Genomic DNA, 20,242 nt, shown 5'->3' with positions numbered 1-20,242 from the left:
CTCTGTTTTCAATTGTTCATCAATATATTGATTAAAAGCTTCAAAAAATATTGTTTGAATAATGTATTCTTTGTAGAAAGTAGATGTACATTAGAACAATTGAGAATGTCACATAAAGTAGACGTAATTATTGTTTTTTCCTTCCCGACTTTAAGAAATTGAATGTATCAAGGCGATTATTGCTTCTTTGCTCCGACTCAAATACCAAGTTTATTCCCTTACACAGATTAAAAACTGATTAGCTGGTATATATGTGCTTTTTCAGTGCTTACAAATCAAGCGACAGGTCGACAGTTTGGTACAGTTTGAAAACGTGACCAACTCATGAATGAATGAACTTACAGTACTACATTTCCATATTTAGCGGCCTCAGTCTTGCAGCCCAAAAACTGTGTATACGTGTATGTCACGTGATGCACATTATCGATTTTCTTCCTGCGAATTATTGTTCGTGCTTGTTGGCAGGTGTCGAAAGAAAAGCTGATCGTCAGAAAAAAACTTGGTTTGTGTTCAGTATGTATTGTAGTATTTGTACACGTGACGTAATGTTTTTGAAGGTCGTGATTAAAATTTGTGCAGTTACAAGCAAACATTAACACTGAACACTTCCATACACTTTGACAGATAAAAAAGTTCCGTGGACGCTTTCTATTTACATTTCAGTAAAGTTCAATAATAATTATAACATGTTTTACTACTATTAGATGGCAATTTTGATCTAATGAACCAATATTCTTAAAGGACGTCCTACTTTCGGGTACTCGTGGAAGCCCTACTATCCATATCATATTCAATCTTTGCTTTGGTTTAGCCTGTTGTCAGTGTTGACCCTTGGCCTCCGCACCGCCGGCGATGAGACAGGTCTTACCGAGCCTCCGCTAAGGCCCCCGATGCCATCATATCGCCTGCCTAGTCCAGCAGAATTGTCAATAAAATACACAGGGGATGCTTTGACAACGCAAAGCCAGTAAAGTAAAGAAAACACAGAAAATCGCCCCATCTTCTTTCCTTTCGTCTGCTCTGGGCGTCAGATGCACTGATAGCTCTGCCTTAGCTATTACTTTCGTATATTGTTGTATTGTATATAGAGTACTGAAAGAACTTTGATTATTTAACAGTTTGGTATTAACTTATTCAGAGTAATATACTGGGTTGTTTGTAGTCATTTTTAATCAACCATTGTCTGTTTATGTCAAATACGAAAGCAAAGCAATATAACTCTGCAAAGATGGCTGCCTTGGTGTAAAATCATTTCCCTGTTTGTATCGGCAATTCGAACTTTTCTCACTATGGCTTTAGTGTCATCTTTAAGACGATTCTGTGTACATACAGCTAGATATAAATGTCTATTGTTTAACATCCGTGATAGAACTGTTTCAAAAAATGGATATTTAGCTGGATTTGCCACTAAAAACGCTTCGTCGGTCAATGTCAAACGAAATGTTTCTAAACCAATGTCAATTTTCATCGGTGGAAGTGCACTGTGTATATCCCTTTCATTGTATGAGCTACTGAGGGACAGAATGACACCCACAGTTCATGCTGCTGTGATCGATTCCCCTAGGACGCAATTTAATTTCATTGCAGATGTTGTTAAAAAAGCATCTCCAGCTGTTGTGTACATTGAATTAAAAGGGAGGTAATGCAGTCTTTCAGGCATGTCTAAGACATGCCATTTCTGTTTATTGTTTTCATTGTTATGTTGCTTGTGTGCCGTGACAACAGTACTTTGTGTTTGTACTTGTGTGCCATTAAAATCAGTGGTGATGTATATACAAAGTGTACGCATTCATTACACAAAGTTTAATTCTCTTACATAATGTACATAATGTAATGTATTTAGAAAGCAGGTATTACATTATCTTGTGATGCAGCTATGAAACTGAAACATGGTACCTATCCAAGTGAGTGAGTGAGTATTGTTTTACGCTGCTTTTAGCAATATTCCAGCAATATCACATTGGGGGACACCAGAAATGGGCTTCACACATTGTACCCATGTGGGGAATCGAACCCGGGTCTTCAGCGTGACGAGTGAGTGCTTTAACCACTAGGCTACTGGTACCTACCAATGGTACTGGTTACATTGAGGGTTTCGACTGGAGGCTTATTTGATTATCCACAAAAAGTGATGAGGAACATTAGATATGGACTTATAGTCAAAATCTGCATTGTGTGATCAAACCTGCATATTGAGATCTAAAAATCCTACACTTTAATGCTATTCAAACAGCTGGGCAAAAGAAAGTATACATCCATGTTAATGGTGGCTAAAAGTGAAACAAACAAGAAATGGTTTTTCGATGGTGATGTATTTGATACAGGTGTCATAGTTGTGTTTTTTACCCTATGTTTCCAGTGTTTTGGTGACTGTTTTCAGCCTAGTAGGGGCGGACGGGAAGCCTAGTGGTAAAAGCGTTCCCCGTCACGCCGAAGACCCAGGTTCGATTCCCAACATGGGTACAATGTGTGAAGCCCATTTCTGGTGTCCCCCACCCTGATATTGCTGGAATATTGCTAAAAGCGGCGTAAAACCATACTCACTCACTCACTCAGATTGTCTTGACTGGGCGCAGCTATTTTGTTTGAAGCAAATGGACTTTTATATTCAGTTAACTCCCTTGCCTCGGGAAGATGACAAAGTGTATTTCTTCTTTTGGATGACAGTTCCCACAAAGTAGCTGGTAAGCTAGCTATTCCCCAACACAAAGCAACAACATGAACATCAAGTCATACTTTTTTTAAGCTAATTTATCAAAATACAACATTTTGTTGTTGTTGAAAACATCCTGATTGGTAGGTGGGAAAACAATTGAAACAGAGTAAAGACATTTCAGTTTATCATTTACTTCTTCAAAAGGTTTTCTGAAAATTTTCTGTAGTCAGACTCACAGTTTAACCCAAACCCACTCACTCACTCAACCTTGTAACATTTTGATAATGTTTGTAATTTTTGGGTGACATTCAATTTTCAACTGTGTACTTTCTTTTTCCCCGGCAGTTTAGACAGGCAGCCAGAGAATTAGAATGTTTATTTTAAAGGATGGAGATTCACAGTAACTGTTTGTTGCAGGCATCCATTCCATGGAGGCTACACCACAATGTCAAATGGCTCTGGTTTCATTGTGCGTGAGAATGGACTCATTCTAACCAATGCCCATGTCGTTGGCAACAAGCAATCTCTACGTGTGAAGCTGCATGACGGAAGGGAATTTGATGGCGTGGTACAAGCTGTAGATCCCGTCTCAGATCTAGCAACCATCCAAATTCAAGCTGTGAGTTAATCAAAACAGATATTAATCATAATCAGTTTGTAGGAATGTAACAATTGAAATGTCAACACATCACAGTTTTTTGTTACCCGGTTATGGTCTGTGTTGTTTTGAAGTTAATTTCCTGAAAACTACTTGCAAACAAAACCACATTTTGTTTATTTTTGTAATTGTTTCCATGTTGTAACTGAAACTCATCTGTAAAACAAGAAAAAGAACTATTTAAAAAAATTTAAAGTAAAATATTCTTAATATAGTATTTCATCCATAATCTGAATCATAATAAACTGTATATGCATTTGCCCTTTCCTATGTTTTGACTTATTGCAACTGCTATTCAGAAAGGCCTCCCAACACTACAGCTTGGTAAGTCTTCCTCCCTAGAGCCTGGGGAATGGGTGATAGCAATGGGGAGTCCGCTAGCCCTCAGCAACACTGTGACCGCCGGAATCGTCAGCACTGTCCATCGAGGCAGCAAGGAGCTGGGCATCCACAACAAGGACATGGAGTACATACAGACTGATGCTGTCATCAATGTAAGCATACCATATTAATTTTCAGCTGTTTGGATGATTCGAAATTAAGAAATTAGATACTAACAGTAAACACTCATGCGCATTGTCTCTCCATCTCCTCTGAAACTACCAGGCATATCGAGCTGAAACTTTGTATGAATGATCCCACCTATAGTGTCACTAAGATCGGTTCACAGAATTGTGATCTTATTTTAAACATGTCCGCCATGACAGCCATATTGAAGATGACATTTTTGCCCATTACCAAGCTGTTTCAACCTATATCATTATGAGATTTGATGTGCAAGCATGTACTATGTGGAAAATAATATATTATGTTTTTTTGCATATATTGATATTGGATTAAACTTCAACCTTTGAACTTCCAATATCCCCCTGTTGTTACTGAATTTTCAACATCATTTACAAGGCCTCTGGTGCTGACACTTAATACTCTCAGCTCTGGTGCCTCTAATATTACCTAAAAAAAGTCAAAGAATTCAATCCAATTTAGACCCAAACTTGACGAAAAGAGTTAAGACATGTTAGTGATGTATATATTCTACCGACAAAAAAGAATGAGTGAGTGAGTTGGGTTTTAGCCGCTTATAACAGTATTCCAGTTATATCACGGCCTGTCAACTTTATGTGGGAGGAAAGCTCGAAGTGATTCAGGTCTTAGCCGTTTTGCAGTTTGGTGAAACCCACGAGCATGGGTATGGTGCTGACAAACCTAGAAACATAATTGGGGCGAACTAGGATTCGAATCCACAATCATAGGTTTCTGGCATGCCCAAGGGATGCAACTCTGCACAGCGAATTACGGCGCCTTAGACGACTGGGTCACCCATGCCCCCCCCGACAAAAAAGAAGGGAACTAATGATTTGAATGTATCGTTGAGGAGTTCATTTACGATACTGTGGTATTGCAACTGAATGCAACACTTAATCGCTCTGAAATTTCACATCATTCATGAACAGCATGTGATGCATGTGCAAACAGAAGCCAAGGTGTGTGCGCCTATAGGGGAACTCACAATCACTAATGCTAAGCGCATGCCTAAAAATGCCTCCAAGACAGTATCCCAATGAACAGATAAAATGGCTAATAGAGGGGGTATGCCAATATCCCAGGTTGTCAATTCCAAAAGTGTAATTTGGTGACTGTGGGACAAATACCGTCACACAGGAGGTGTTGCTATGAGACCTGGGTGTGGCAGGCCCAAAACAACGACACCTAGACAAGATTGTCTTATTGAACTATTCATTTCAACATCCACCGTTGAAAACTGGCTCTATGCAGCCCGCCTGAAAGCAAGGTGGCCTGTGAAGGATGTGTCCCCAATAGCCTACCCTGGCAAAGATTGGCGTGGGCGAGGCAACATCAGGCACGGGCTGTGTGCCAATGGAATAACACCATGTTTAATGACGAAACAAGGTTCTGCTTCCGATTCACAGCTGGCAGGACCCGTGAAGATCCAGGGTAGAATAGGTCTTCAACAACCCATGCTTGCCATAAAAGGTGACAATGCTTGTTGTAAGAGGCGACTTACGGGATCGGATGGTCAGACTCACTGACTTGGTTGATGCATGTCATCGTATCCCAATTGCGTGGATTGAAGATCATGATGTCAATCACTGGATTGTCTGGTCCAGACTCGATTATTTACAGACCGCCGTCATATTGCTGAGATCAGCGTTAAACAACAAACGAACAAACAAACAAATCACAGATGGCAGACAACATTGTTGGCAACGTAGCATTGAGCAGTATGCCAGGCCAACAATTCTTGAACATGATCGGTTTGGGGTTGGGAGTGTCATCGTGTGGGGGGTTATCACACAAGACCAAACTGATTTGGTTATTGTGAATGGACATTTGACTGGGCAGCAATATGTTGATGATATTTTGCGTCTTGTCATCCCATTTGTGAGAATTATCAGCAGACATTTTGAACTGCAAGGTGACAATGGCAGACCACATTGTGACCAAGTCGTCACTGATTATCTCCGACGAGAACACATACGGACATTGGACTGGCCCGCTAAGTCCCCTGACATGTCCCCAATAGAGCATATGTGGGATGTTCTCATGTGTAGTGTGTACACCAGAGACCCAACTTGGCATAGCTGTGGGTAGCTGTACAGGATGAATAGCGGGCAATTTCCAAGGGAAACCATTCACAAGTTAACCAACAGTAAGACATCAAGGAGGGTCCTTATGGGGGGGGCTCCCATAAGCAGTAAGCAGTAAAATTTAGGATACTTTTTCATTAAGTAGTAATTTTTCTTCTTTTTCAATAAAATCGTCACGAAATTATTTTTTTGGGGGGGTCGCATATTTGTTTCACAAAAATGACAAATGAATTTTTCAACAAATATTATAATATTATCACCAGGTTATTTTACCTTTCGTTTCATCTTGACAATTCATATTTTTAATTCTGGGTAAAATCTGAAATCGCTAAACATTCTAGACTGGTCCCCTGCGTCAGTTGCGCAGCCTGCTTTCTGTGGCTTAGCATTTGGGTCTTGAAGACAGACTGTTTTTGACCATTTTTATCATTTTACGATAAGCAGTAAATTATTTATTTCCATTAAGCAGTTATTTTTTGGTATTTCCGTTAAGCATTTACGATAAAAAAAGATGAATTTTACGTTTACGATAGTGTTTGAAGGGTGTTTTACATTAAGCATTAAAACTCATCAGGACCCTCATCAAGGTGTTGTGCATGTATCGCCCAACAGGGTGGACACTCCAGATATTGATCTACACAGCAGAAATCTATTCTACAGACATTTATCGTCATTACACCTTGACCATCATTTCATCAGTTCCCTTTTTTTTGTCAGTACCGGTAGTATGTAAATAAATGTTTATTTCTAAAGTAGGGCAAGACATTTATTGTTTAATTGGTTCACAGATTTGTACAATGTCTGAAACTGCAAGACAATGGACAGTCCTCTAGCCCCCAGCACACAGAGGTACCAGTACCATGATAGTCAGTAGCAGTGGGCAGTCCTCTAGCCCTCAGCACACAGAGGTACCAGTACCATGTTAGTCAGAAGCAGTGGACAGTCCTCTAGCCCTCAGCACACAGAGGTACCAGTACCACGTTAGTCAGTAGCAGTGGGCAGTCCTCTAGCCCTCAGCACACAGAGGTACAAGTACCATGTTAGTCAGAAGCAGTGGGCAGTCCTCCAGCCCTCAGCACACAGAGGTACCAGTACCACGTTAGTCAGTAGCAGTGGGCAGTCCTCTAGCCCTCAGCACACAGAGGTACAAGTACCATGTTAGTCAGAAGCAGTGGGCAGTCCTCCAGCCCTCAGCACACAGAGGTACCAGTACCATGTTAGTCAGAAGCAGTGGGCAGTCCTCTAGCCCTCAGCACACAGAGGTACAAGTACCATGTTAGTCAGAAGCTGTGGGCATACCTCCAGCCCTCAGCACACAGAGGTACCAGTACCATGTTAGTCAGTAACAGTGGGCAGTCCTCTAGCCCTCAGCACACAGAGGTACCATGTTAGTCAGTAGCAGCGGGCAGTCCTCTAGCCCTCAGTACACAGAGGTACAAGTACCATGTTAGTCAGAAGCAGTGGGCAGTCCTCTTGCCCTCAGCACACAGAGGTACAAGTACCATGTTAGTCAGAAGCAGTGGGCAGTCCTCCAGCCCTCAGCACACAGAGGTACAAGTACCATATTAGTCAGAAGCAGTGGGCAGTCCTCTGGCCCTCAGCACACAGAGGTACAAGTACCATGTTAGTCAGTAGCAGTGGGCAGTCCTCTGGCCCTCAGCACACAGAGGTACCAGTACCATGTTAGTCAGTAGCAGTGGGCAGTCCTCCAGCCCTCAGCACACAGAGGTACAAGTACCATGTTAGTCAGAAGCAGTGGGCAGTCCTCTAGCCCTCAGCACACAGAGGTACAAGTACCATGTTAGTCAGAAGCAGTGGGCAGTCCTCTAGCCCTCAGCACACAGAGGTACCAGTACCATGTTAGTCAGTAGCAGTGGACAGTCCTCCAGCCCTCAGCACACAGAGGTACAAGTACCATGTTAGTCAGTAGCAGTGGGCAGTCCTCTGGCCCTCAGCACACAGAGGTACAAGTACCATGTTAGTCAGTAGCTGTGGGCAGTCCTCTGGCACTCAGCACACAGAGGTACAAGTACCATGTTAGTCAGTAGCAGTGGGCAGTCCTCTGGCCCTCAGCACACAGAGGTACCAGTACCATGTTAGTCAGAAGCAGTGGGCAGTCCTCTAGCCCTCAGCACACAGAGGTACCATGTTAGTCAGTAGCAATGGGCAGTGTTCTACCCCTCAGCACAAAGAAGTACAAGTACCATGTTAGTCAGAAGCAGTGGGCAGTCCTCTAGCCCTCAGCACACAGAGGTACCATGTTAGTCAGTAGCAGTGGGCAGTCCTCTAGCCCTCAGCACACAGAGGTACCAGTACCATGTTAGTCAGTAGCAGTGGGCAGTCCTCTAGCCCTCAGCACACAGAGGTACCAGTACCATGTTAGTCAGTAGCAGTGGGCAGTCCTCTAGCCCTCAGCACACAGAGGTACCAGTACCATGTTAGTCAGTAGCAGTGGACAGTCCTCCAGCCCTCAGCACACAGAGGTACCAGTACCATGTTAGTCAGTAGCAGTGGGCAGTCCTCTAGCCCTCAGCACGCAGAATGCTTTGAACAAATTATTTTACAGAACATTCCACATTCTACAAAGTCATTGTTTGAATACTATTTTGGCTTAAGGAAGAGAATTTATGGATATCAGCCTCTTTATTACGTGGAACCTCCTCATTGTAAAGAAGTTGACATCTATAAATTCTCTTCCTTATGTGTATCACTTCTAAGTGCCTTTCAAAGACTTTATATCGGCTTTATTTTCCATTTTTCAGTTTGGCAACTCGGGAGGGCCGTTAGTCAACCTGGTGAGTACCGGCAACACACAGACCATTCATTCCCGTTTGACAGATGCATTTGAAATGCATAAGATTTTCGTAAAAAATACCATTCAATTTGTGTCCGTGTGAAATATTTTGTCGCAATTTACATGTTTTCCGGGTCAAAATATTAGATTTGTTTGAGGAAAATGGCATGGTTGATTAATGGTCTTAAAATGACATTAATCATTGGACAATATTGTTGTCGTAGTTTTGACTTTTATTAAAGATTTCAGAAGAAAGCTGATTCTTACTGTCATGACAATGTTTACATTCAGTTGCCAGTTTATGCAGTATTAAACAATAAGTGAAATGTGAAATAGTCGTTCTTAATTTTTATATAACAAAAATTATTTAGATTACATCAGAAGTAATTTTGTATTCATGGATATTGAGGATTTGAAAGGGGGAAATCTTTCCTTTCAAGGAAATAAATGCATCAACATGATAAATAAATTACTTTTGGAGAGAGGAGGAAGTAGAAGGAAAATATATCAATCAATCAATATCAAATTTTTTGTGTTTCTTGTGAATGTGAATAAAAAACTGCTTATTCACTGAAAATTGATTGAGGCGAAGCTGATCTACATTGGCTACAACACATTACTTGATGAACATGTTCGGTGAAAATAGTTAGAATGTTAGTTGATTTAGATATCACATATGTTGATTTATATGCTGCCAAAATAGGTAAATCAAATAGTATTCACATTAACAAATTGAATCTTTATCATAATTTAGCAAGTTGTTAAGTAAATGAAGATGGATGACACTACTTAAGTGTATAATGCATCGTGCACAATATTGTATTCATATTGATTAAGGTATGCATGGGCGGATACAGAGCGGGGGTGCGCACCCCCTCCCTTTTTATTTCGAAAAAAATCTTTATTTCTGTATAAATTACCACCAAAGACAATAAATAGATCTTAATTGTGCACCCCCCTTTTCAAAAAAGCTGTATCCGCCCATGGGTATGTGTTATGCATCGTCCCGAGGCAAGGGAGTTAACTGTTAACTGGAGTTAAATATTAAAGTCCAGTGTACCTTGCCAAACTAGGCTTGAATTAAGGAGTTATATTTTGGCAGGACAAACGAACGAGATGTCGATTTCATTACTCGATTTTGTTTGGACTATGCATAGACTTGTTAGTCCAGCCAAAATATAACTAAAAAATTCCAACATAATTCTGCAAGGGTATAAACTGGACTTTTATAGTCAGTTAACTCCCTTGCCTTGTCAAGATGTATTGTTTAACACTTGTGCTCTGTTTGTCTCATCTATGGATAACAGGATGTATTTTTATCTCATGACCTGTTTTTGTGGTGTTGTGTTGTGTGCATCAATCTCTTTAAAATCAGATCTTTTGCTCCGATATGAATCTCCCTGCATGAAGATCTGAGGACATCTTCATTAGGCGTCAGGTTAGGTGAACTTTGTAATCAGCCAATCAGTGTAGAGACTCTTTAATTCACCACTGTATGTGTGATTAAGTATTCAAACTAGCATATCTGATTTTTGTATCGTGAAAAGGAACTAAATCAACTAATTCTGAATGTAGATGAAAAAAAAAGGCCTCTCCATTCTATAGTGGTTGATATGTTATTCACCCTGTTGTTTCTGAGCAACATGGTACCTACACCCGAAAGGAAGTGCGATTGAAATTATATTGGTATTCCGTGTGGGTTGAAAATCAAATGTCAGAATCCAGGTGGTAAATACATGAAGCTAAATCATTTTAGAAAGCTGACATCTGTTTGGCCCAAGAACCCATTCACTCTTGATTTGGAAGGAGAGCTAGGTCAAAGTGGTTTACCTGAGCAGTGTCAGAAATAACTGCATGCCCACCTGCCTGTGGCTGGTAAATTTTCTGTTGGGCTGCATGACATTTTCCTCCACCTACCCGACTGTCTGGCAGATAATTTAAGACTGCTTATGTATTCAGTTTTATTATAACTCCTTGTAGATTCTCAAGTAATTGTTTGCATTATTTCAGCTGAATCAAGACATTATTGGTCTCTTTGTTTTTGCTATTTTTCAATATTTATAATGTCGAAATGCAGGCAGATAATTTTGAAGATGGGCAAGCAACACTTGGTCACCTGCCCAACTGTTTTGTTGGGTTTAAAATCATTTCAAACACTGTACCTGACGAAAATCTTGTGCAGGAGTTGTCAGATCTTCACCCGGAGTGGTACGGTATGAGAGTAAAAGATGTCAGTTGATTGGGCGTCCAAAACCACCAGGCTGACTGTGTGTTATGATTCCCCAATAAGCCCCAGTCAGTTCTTTACAGGATGTTGTAACAATGTTCACTCATAATATCAGTTTTGTTCCACATGTTCTGTACTGCTTCTGTTTTGCCTGATTTTGCGACATTTTGTGTTTAGGATGGAGAGGCTATTGGCATCAACACAATGAAGGTGACCACGGGAATCTCGTTTGCCATCCCCTCTGACTATGCAAGTGAATTTTTGGCGAAAGCTGATGACTTATTGAATAGAGGTAAGCACAATAATCAGATCTTTTGCTCCATGTTGATATCTCTCTATCGCGATTGGACAAATCCTCCATAGGTCACGTCAGACTCACATAAATTAAATACCGATAATAGACATTACTGATTTCAGTTTTACTGTTTCCTTTTCTGTTGCATCTCAGCGTAGAGAGAATAGTTTGACATTTTGGCAGAAGTCTTCAGCAAGGTAGAAAAACAAGACCTAGATATAGCTGTTCATGGTAACAAAACACTCACACACTCCAAAATGTGTTCCAAAGAAGAGACATTATACTGGGATTTAAATAAATTATTGTGAAACCTGTATTGTTCTGCAATAATAGTTCTCCTCCATTTGTATTCTTTCATCATGATGGCAGAATTAGGCAACGGAAATGTAGGGAACAAGAAACAAGAAATGGCCTGGCCTTGCAACATTTCACACTACCGTATTCTACGTAATAAGCGCCCTGGGCGCTCTCAAAAATTAGAAATAGAGGGCTCTTATTGGAATATTGTTTTGGTGGAAAAAAAACAGAGTTGAAAGATAAATTTCGTGGTTTATACTGACAGCCTTAAAATGTTTATGTACGACAGATATATTTTTCCAGAATCTAATTCCCCATAATTAACAGTGCATATTATACGCGAATAAATAAGTCTTGTGTACATTGATCAATCGGAAGGGGTGCCAATTGGGATTATTCACTAGCTAATATATCAGCAAATATCCCCGTGGGCGCTTATTAGAGCGGGGCGCTTATTACATCGAATACAGTAATTTGCCTCAGTGGGAATTTCTTGCCCGAGATAGGGCCCCAGCAACCTATGCTTGTCATAAGTGGCGACTAAATGGACAGGTGGTCTTTCTCGTTGATTTGGTTGATGCATTTTATCATATTGCAATCGCAAGGATTGATGCCTATGATGTCAATCACTAGATTGTCTGGTCCAGACTTGATTAGTGACAGACAATACATAGTGTTAAGCTTTTGGCCTTCTGGCCTTCTTCATCAGGCACACTCTGTGGTACACACTATGTATATTTATGTATTTATTTGAATACCCCAATGGGATGAACACAAAAGAAGATTTTTGTATTTACATACTGTCATGATATTGTTGGAATATTGCTGAGTGAGGCGATAATTATCAAACAGTTTGTGTTAACCAACTTACCAATACACGAGCTGCAATTTTCTTATCCTACCCATTACATGACTCCTTGGTCTCTTCTTGCAGCCAAAAGCAAGTCCCGAGGCTGGTTTGGTACAGGGAGTGGCGCCAAGGCACGTCGGTTCATGGGCATCACGATGCTGACGCTGACGCCGAGCATCTTGATGGAGCTGAAGGAGAGATCGGGGGACTTCCCTGATGTACAGCATGGAGTTTTCGTACACAAGGTCACGCTCGGGTCACCAGCTTATAAGTATGTCAACTAGGGGTGTCATCATTCAGTGGTTTTAGTGCATCATGGGACACTGTCCATCCAGACTTGTCTTAGAATTGTTTATGGATTACACCAACAGAAAAAAAATAAGGTGAAAAAAAAAATAGTTGTATGAATTGTTTATTTATTCATCACAAACTATTTTGGCATACAATAGGTTAAACTGTGAGTCTAACTACAGAACATTTTCAGAAAACTTTTTGAAGACAAAAAAAATAAACTGAAATGTCTTTACTCTGTTCCAATTGTTTTCCCACCTACCAATCAGGATGTTTTCAACAACAACAAAATGTTGTGTTTGATAAATTAGCTTAAAAAAAAGTATGACCTTATGTTCACACTGTCACTTTGTGTTGGGAAATAGCTAGCTTACCAGCTACTTTGTGGGAACTGTCATCCAAAATAAGAAATACACTTTGTCATCTTCCCGAGGCAAGAGTTAACTGAATATAAAAGTCCAATTTCAAAGTCCATTTGCTTCAAACAAAAGAGCTGTGCCCAGTCAAGACAATCTGATCGATGATCAAGATATATATATTGTAATAAAATGGGTCTTACCTAGTGAAGTGCATCAAATCACGTGAGCACCTTGATTAAAAGATGAAAAGATTTGGAAAATATCTGTCGACACCCAGTTGATGGTAAACATCTTTTGCAAATTCTGCAGTCGACTGAAATCTGCACATTGAAATCCATGTTGTTTACAAACCGGATGTCTATTTCATTGCATGATTTTGATTAGACTATGCATAGACTCATTAGTCCAGCGAAAATATAACTCTGAAATATAACACCATAATTTCCCAGTTCGGCAAGGGTGGAAACTGGACTTTTACAGTCAGTTTATTCCCTTGCCTCAGGAAGATGATACTTTATTGGCTCAGAATGTCATATGGTCGTATTAAGCCCTGACGTCCAATTTGTGTCTCAGCTTTTAAGGGTGGTTATATTTTTGGCCATAACAGATTATTTGTTTATTGGCCTTTTTGGAATAAAGTGAGCATTTTATTCCTCTTGAAAAGGATTAAAAAAGACACAATGTACCAGATTGGAGATGCGTGGCGGTATGTAATAATCCCTGAGGCCTTAAGCAAGTGGCAGTGAAGGGGCTGCTTCTGTTAGTCTAGTTCGTCATAGAAATTGTTAAAAGACACAATGACTCTTGGTGGATGTCTCTAAAATAATAAAAGGTTGTTAAATGGTATTGGAAGCAGGAAGTTTTCACTGTGTATGAATAGTTTTTTCTTGACAGGTAGTTTTGTAATTCGGGATGGAAATGTGATTTCTTGTAAGTGTGCCATTAGGCACACGTAAAGATGTTTCGATGTGCCTGTTTTATAGGCATTACTTACAAGTTGACGGAAGACAAAGTAGACACAATTTATGGTTAACAACTTCTTTTTTACTGTAAAGGCGACCTTTCAGCATAGATCTTTATACCATTGTCAAGCAAGTTATACCGTTGTCAAGCAAGTATTTACTGCAAAGGCAACGTTCTGGAATAGATCCTTATACTGTTGTCAACCAAGTATTTACTGTAAAGGCGACGTTTCAGTATAGATCTTTATACCGTTGTCAAGCAAGTATTTACTTTAAAGGCAACGTTTCGGTATAGATCCTTATACCGATGTCAAGCAAGTATCTACTGTAAAGGCGACGTTTCGGTATAGATCCTTATACCATTGTCAAGCAAGTATTTACTTTAAAGGCAATGTTTCGGTATAGATCCTTATACCAATGTCAAGCAAGTATTTACTTTAAAGGCAACGTTTCGGTATAGATCCTTATACCGTTGTCAAGCAAGTATTTACTTTAAAGGCAACGTTTCGGTATAGATCCTTATACCGTTGTCAAGCAAGTATTTACTTTAAAGGCAACGTTTTGGTATAGATCCTTATACCATTGTCAAGCAAGTATTTACTTTAAAGGCAATGTTTCGGTATAGATCCTTATACCAATGTCAAGCAAGTATTTACTTTAAAGGCAACGTTTCGGTATAGATCCTTATACCGTTGTCAAGCAAGTATTTACTTTAAAGGCAATGTTTCGGTATAGATCCTTATACCGATGTCAAGCAAGTATTTACTTTAAAGGCAACGTTTTGGTATAGATCCTTATACCGTTGTCCAGCAAGTGTTTACTGTAAAGGCGACGTTTCGGTATTGATCCTTATACCATTGTCAAGCAAGTATTTACTTTAAAGGCAACGTTTTGGTATAGATCCTTATACCGTTGTCCAGCAAGTGTTTACTGTAAAGGCGACGTTTCGGTATAGATCCTTATACCATTGTCAAGCAAGTATTTACTTTAAAGGCAACGTTTTGGTATAGATCCTTATACCGTTGTCAAGCAAGTATTTACTTTAAAGGCAACGTTTCGGTATAGATCCTTATACCGTTGTCAAGCAAGTATTTACTTTAAAGGCAATGTTTCGGTATAGATCCTTATACCGATGTCAAGCAAGTATTTACTTTAAAGGCAACGTTTTGGTATAGATCCTTATACCGTTGTCCAGCAAGTGTTTACTGTAAAGGCGACGTTTCGGTATTGATCCTTATACCGTTGTCAAGCAAGTATTTACTTTAAAGGCAATGTTTCGGTATAGATCCTTATACCATTGTCAAGCAAGTATTTACTGTAAAGGCGACGTTTCAGCATAGATCCTTATACCATTGTCAAGCAAGTATATACTGTAAACATAGCTCCAGATAAGCTTTTGGTGTTGTGGGTATTTTACCCATGCATTTTAAAATCATTGGGTATCAGTAATTCTATCTGGGTATTCAAATTTCTGTTACCCACTAGTTTTTACACATGTGGGTATTTAAGTTAAATATTTAAAACACTATTCATCAAGTCCCTGCAAACTGCTGTCGTTTGGGTTCGAGAGCTTTATAGGACTCAAAAATACCATGATACTTCCACAAGAAAGTGTGATGGCAAATGATCATGATGTAACAGTCATCGTGGAGTTTGGCAAGGTTGACGGAATGCCCGTTTATAATTTCAAAATAAGTTGCTGATTTGCTAATCGAATACGCAGGGTTACTTCACAATATTTTGATGATACGCACAAGTATTATTTTTGTAGCATATCTGTAATGTTCGTTGCGTATTTGATACGCTTGGGTTTTATTTTACTGCGTATTTCTGCATTTCTGATGCGTATTTCACGCAGATATGCAGCTTATCTGGAGCTCTGTGTAAAGGCGATGTTTCGGTATTGATCCTTATACCATTGTCAAGCAAGTATTTACTTTACAAGCTTGAAAAGGGTATAAGGATCTATACCGAAGTGTCGCCTTTATAGTAAACAAAGAAGTTGTTATCCATGAATGGTGTCCACTTTGTTTAGATGTTCTCACTTTTCAGTTTCTGATTCAACAGGATTATTTTGTGAATCAAACTGACCATTACGTATTTTCATGTGTTTATTTTCCATGAAATTTGCCCAGTTTTCGTTTGTGAAAGTACATTTATGACTGACTTCATACTAGAAACATTTTTGCTGAAAAAAGCACCAGGAGCTTACTTTAACCGTTAGGATTTTAACCATGCCTGTAGGAATCTCAAACCCTTGTTTCTGTACAGATATTAGAAACTGATCTTCCTCCATACTCCAGTGTTTTAAATCTCCATTCTATTCATTTTTATGATTAATACCCAGGACGCATTCGCCACCATATCTTTGCTTTGGAACTGATTTCACCGGTTAAATTGGTATTATCACTTACTTGGCACATAATTTCATCAAAATCTTCTTCTGACCGTTCACAGCGTAATTGTGCATGCAAAGTCCTGATCTTGTCTCAGCAAGGCCTCAGTGACAAGGCCAGTGTATATGTTACACCGATGCATCTGTGGATTGTGATTTTTTATCTTGATTCAAGTAGCAATCAGTCACACACTAAGTAAGAGAAATCGATTCTTACCTTTAATGTTTACTTTAATAACTGTTTCACCAACCACCAAGTAGTAGTGAAAAGAGAAAGAAGTCTGTCTTCTAAAAAACATTCAGGTTGTATTTGAGACAGACACAAAATAGAATCGAGTGCTGGTGATATCGCCCCTTGTTTCTATTTTGAAAGAACAGTGAAAATATAATTGGTTATGTTAAGTCTCATCTCATTCAAACCAGACTCAAAAAAAGGTATGATGGTAATTGGATCCAGTATAATCTTAGGCTAAAAAAATAATAGTCTTGGTTCTCAGTCACTGTCCACATCATCAAAAATCCATTGCATGTTTCGTTTTTGTTTCCATTTTCAATTTTGTTTGTGCATTGTGTTTAAGTATTAGGATTTTTATATTTTTTTTAAAATGGAAATAAAAACAAAATGTGCGTCAGACTTTATGATCACGAGGGTGGTGCCTGTGAACCAAGACTATTATTTTTTTAGCCTTAATAGAATGGAGATGTGATACACTAGATAACCTAGGATGGAGATAATGGACATGTGTTTGTTACAGCAGCGGAATCCACCCCGGAGATGTGATAACGCAGATCAATGGGCAGGATGTCCTCTCCTCCTCCGACGTCTACAGCGCTGTGGAGAACAACCACACGTTGCGTGTGTGTGTCATGCGGGGAGCCAGGAAGACACTGCTGGTGGTCCACACAGAAGAGGTGGACTGATCTGGGATGTAAACATCAACAACAACAACTAGTCAACAACAACAGACTCATTTATGGCAATATTTTATATATGAGAATGTGCATGTATGAGACTTGTTGAAAGGTTCATTTTTCAAACTTCTTTTACCATGAGCATGTTGTAGTCTTCAATCTCATTATACTCAGGAACAGGTTCTGACATACATTCATTAACTAATGAGTTCATTAAACCCAAATAGTTCATTAGTTAATTGCTGAATTAATCTGGTTTGTGTAAAGCAATCCTAAAATTATTGTTAATTCGGCTTACAAAAATAAAATAATTGGTCCTCAGGCAATGACTTTTGCAAATATAGTGCAGGCGGGCAGTGTTTTTATTAAAAAAATTCGTCTTGTTTAAATAGTGTGTACCCAAATAAACAGTTGTGTACCATCAAAATGTGAAAGGGCCTCCTTATATGAACAAGCATACAAACTCCTATTGCTGCCATGACCATAATACTAGATGCACCCTAAAGCAGTGTATTGTATTAGGATTTTTAATTTTTGTGGAAATGGAAATAAAAACAAAACGTGTGGCTTTCTTTATGATGATGCGGGCGGCGCCTGAGAACCAAGACTATTATATTTTTAGCCTTAATTATCCTTTAATTGTAAGATTTCCATTATCATGGTATAAAATTAGTGTAAATTCCCACAATTCCGTTTTATAAAACAAGAACTTTCTCCTTCCTGTCATCAACCAAGTGACTCGAGTAGTAACCATTGTCTCAACTCAAAACATTTGGCATGTCATAATTGTTTATGTATTAGTACATATTATTTGGCATGTTTGGTTTAATGATAGGTGAACGGTACCCCAAAGATCAATTAAGTTAATGGCTTGTTTATGTATGGATGGTGTTCTTCAAAGTTTGACACTACCAAGTTTAATGGCAGTTAAAGGAGAATTAAGGACATGTTAATCCTTCTTTATACTTTGATACAATTGTTCAAGTGTATTAGTCAAACCAATACCACTCTGCACGAAGATCTGACGATCCCTTCACTGAAGGTCACAGCAAATGAAACCTTAGTGAACTTTGACTGACACATTTAAGTAAAAATTCTTTAGCCAGTCAGATATTGGCTTTCTAAGACAATTCGCCACGATTTATTTAATGTCTCGATTTAGAAATCTTGATTTTAAGAAAAGGAAAGCCATACAGAAATATTCCTTCAGCGGGTGCAGATGCCATGGAGCACAATAGGGTGTATAAATATCCATGACAGTACAATGAGATCATCCTTTATTATCTACATTCAGAACTGTCCAATAAGTTTAATATCAAGATACAGAAATGAATGAGATATCCTGATCTCCCAAGGGAGGTGTCAGATCATCAAGCAGAGGGGTACCATATCAGAATTGGAGGTCTGATTTTAAGTGATTGTTGGTTAGAGGATTTGTTTTCCCAAACTGAATGAAATAACAGTTTTACATAGTGTTCTTTTAATATGTGATTTATTAAAAGAATGTTGGTCAGGGGCAACAAAGAAATACATGAAAGAGTGCATGGAGGAATAACATTCCTCCTTTACTGAACTTCTTAGAAGTTTTCTTCATCACTGTCATTAATTCACAGACTTAATAGAAATACTGAACACTTTCAATACTGGTACTTTTATATTATTTTCAAACCTTGTTATAGTCAGCATATTCATCAACCAACTACAGTCAAGTCTTGTTAATGCAACACTCATTAATCCGACAATCGGCCTTATCCAACACTAATGATTGGAACCAATTAAATCAGTGCTTTTTAGACCTGTTAATTTGACAGTCTCGCACTCCGACTCCAACACACCTAATTTGCCGAAATCACTCATTAATCAGTCTTGTTAATCCGACACAGTGATCAGCGTACTCCGTGGTCATCTGCCCGCCAGTACACAGCCCGTGCTTTGATGCAAGACAAGTCGGCTGGTAGCTGCATATTACAATGCCTGCAAAGATAAACTTTTTTATATATTTTTTATTACGTGTTTGTATCATTATCTTTCATATAGTTGTCCGATTTTCTTTCACTGCTTGATTTCGTTTATGCTCGTTAATCCGACATAATTATATGCAACCAACCATGTCGAATTAACGGGACTTGACTGTAATAAAAAAGTCCAGAGCACCCTTATTGTTTGGGACATGGGTTAACTGTATTAAGATTGTTGATAAACACCATATTTGCCTTTTTAAAGATGCATATATATTTGATATTAAATGTTTTCCAGTTGTTGATATTGGCACTACTTAGTAAAAGTACAAGATTTTATGGATGGGATGTGTGTGGCCTGAAGTGATGTCTTTGTAACGGGTGTTGGAATAAATCATTTATTGCAAGTGTCTTTTTGTGTTTTTAAAAAGAGTGACGGTAGGAGGGAGACTTTCCTCCAGAATACTGCTTCCCACCCCTACCATAACCTCCATGTGACTGTTAACCTTCTAGTGCCTCACATACAGCTTGGTTTGTGTACTCCCCAGGGAGCTGAGAATACAAATCTAGTGCACACTGATCCATTGACCAGGGTAATAATAATATGGCTCCATGAGTATTCAGAAGGTGAATGGAATCGGCTGCAGTATAAATGAACATGTTATTATTATTATTACCTATTTGCTCATTTGTTAACATAGAAATTGACCGCATCCGTGGTCTAGTGGTAGAGCGTCCCCTGGAGTGTGGAAGGTCGGGGTCCGATCCTCGAAAGCGTCATACCAAAAGACATTAAAAGATGGTACTTGCTGTTGCCCTGCATGGCACTCGGCATTCAGGTGCTAAACAAGGACTCGTCGGCTTTGAGTCTCCAGTGTTCGAGTAGCGAATTCATGTTAAACGGTGGCATGGTATCTCAGTGGGCTGGCCTCATAATATTGGCATTAGTGCAGACAAGGACAAGCAGCCACACATGTGC

General features: G+C 39.2%; 2 protein-coding genes across 3 annotated transcripts in view; one reads left to right on the top strand and one right to left on the bottom strand.

Moving 5' to 3' along the window:
- The window catches only part of LOC139452371 (galactocerebrosidase-like), a 29,775-nt gene extending 28,766 nt beyond the window's left edge, over nucleotides 1–1,009 (bottom strand). The window contains exon 1 of the mRNA XM_071233830.1: nucleotides 869–1,009. Within this exon, the coding sequence (XP_071089931.1) occupies nucleotides 869–1,000 (132 nt within the window). The 5' untranslated portion in view covers nucleotides 1,001–1,009. The remainder of the gene's footprint in view (nucleotides 1–868) is intronic.
- A 222-nt stretch (nucleotides 1,010–1,231) lies between these two features.
- LOC139452372 (serine protease HTRA2, mitochondrial-like) lies at nucleotides 1,232–19,639 on the top strand. 2 transcript variants are annotated; one of them, XM_071233832.1, is made up of 7 exons: nucleotides 1,232–1,258; nucleotides 3,074–3,275; nucleotides 3,614–3,808; nucleotides 8,686–8,718; nucleotides 11,122–11,236; nucleotides 12,471–12,657; nucleotides 17,149–19,639. In XM_071233832.1, exons 2-7 carry the CDS (start codon nucleotides 3,102–3,104, stop codon nucleotides 17,312–17,314), a joined length of 870 nt encoding a protein of 289 aa, XP_071089933.1. In that variant the 5' UTR covers nucleotides 1,232–1,258; nucleotides 3,074–3,101; the 3' UTR covers nucleotides 17,315–19,639. The 2 variants fall into 2 exon arrangements, with proteins under 2 accessions (XP_071089933.1, XP_071089932.1); XM_071233831.1 differs by having other exon boundaries at nucleotides 1,251–1,639.
- The last annotated feature ends 603 nt before the right edge of the window (nucleotides 19,640–20,242 follow it).

Source organism: Haliotis cracherodii, unplaced genomic scaffold, assembly GCF_022045235.1.
Source record: "Haliotis cracherodii isolate W230 unplaced genomic scaffold, xgHalCrac1.p SCAF_9, whole genome shotgun sequence".
In the NCBI taxonomy this organism is placed as follows: domain Eukaryota; kingdom Metazoa; phylum Mollusca; class Gastropoda; order Lepetellida; family Haliotidae; genus Haliotis; species Haliotis cracherodii.
The sequence above is the reverse complement of the archived record's forward strand: the minus strand, read 5'-3'. Positions and strand labels throughout refer to the sequence as shown.

What these genes read in the sequence shown, in the direction of transcription:
- LOC139452372 (XM_071233831.1), top strand. Translation starts at nt 1,290, where the DNA reads ATGGCTTTAGTGTCATCTTTAAGACGATTCTGTGTACATACAGCTAGA. An exon ending in AGACTGATGCTGTCATCAAT is followed by an intron (nt 3,809 to 8,685) that starts GTAAGCATACCA and finishes TCCATTTTTCAG; the next exon opens with TTTGGCAACTCGGGAGGGCC. An exon ending in TGATGACTTATTGAATAGAG is followed by an intron (nt 11,237 to 12,470) that starts GTAAGCACAATA and finishes CTCTTCTTGCAG; the next exon opens with CCAAAAGCAAGTCCCGAGGC.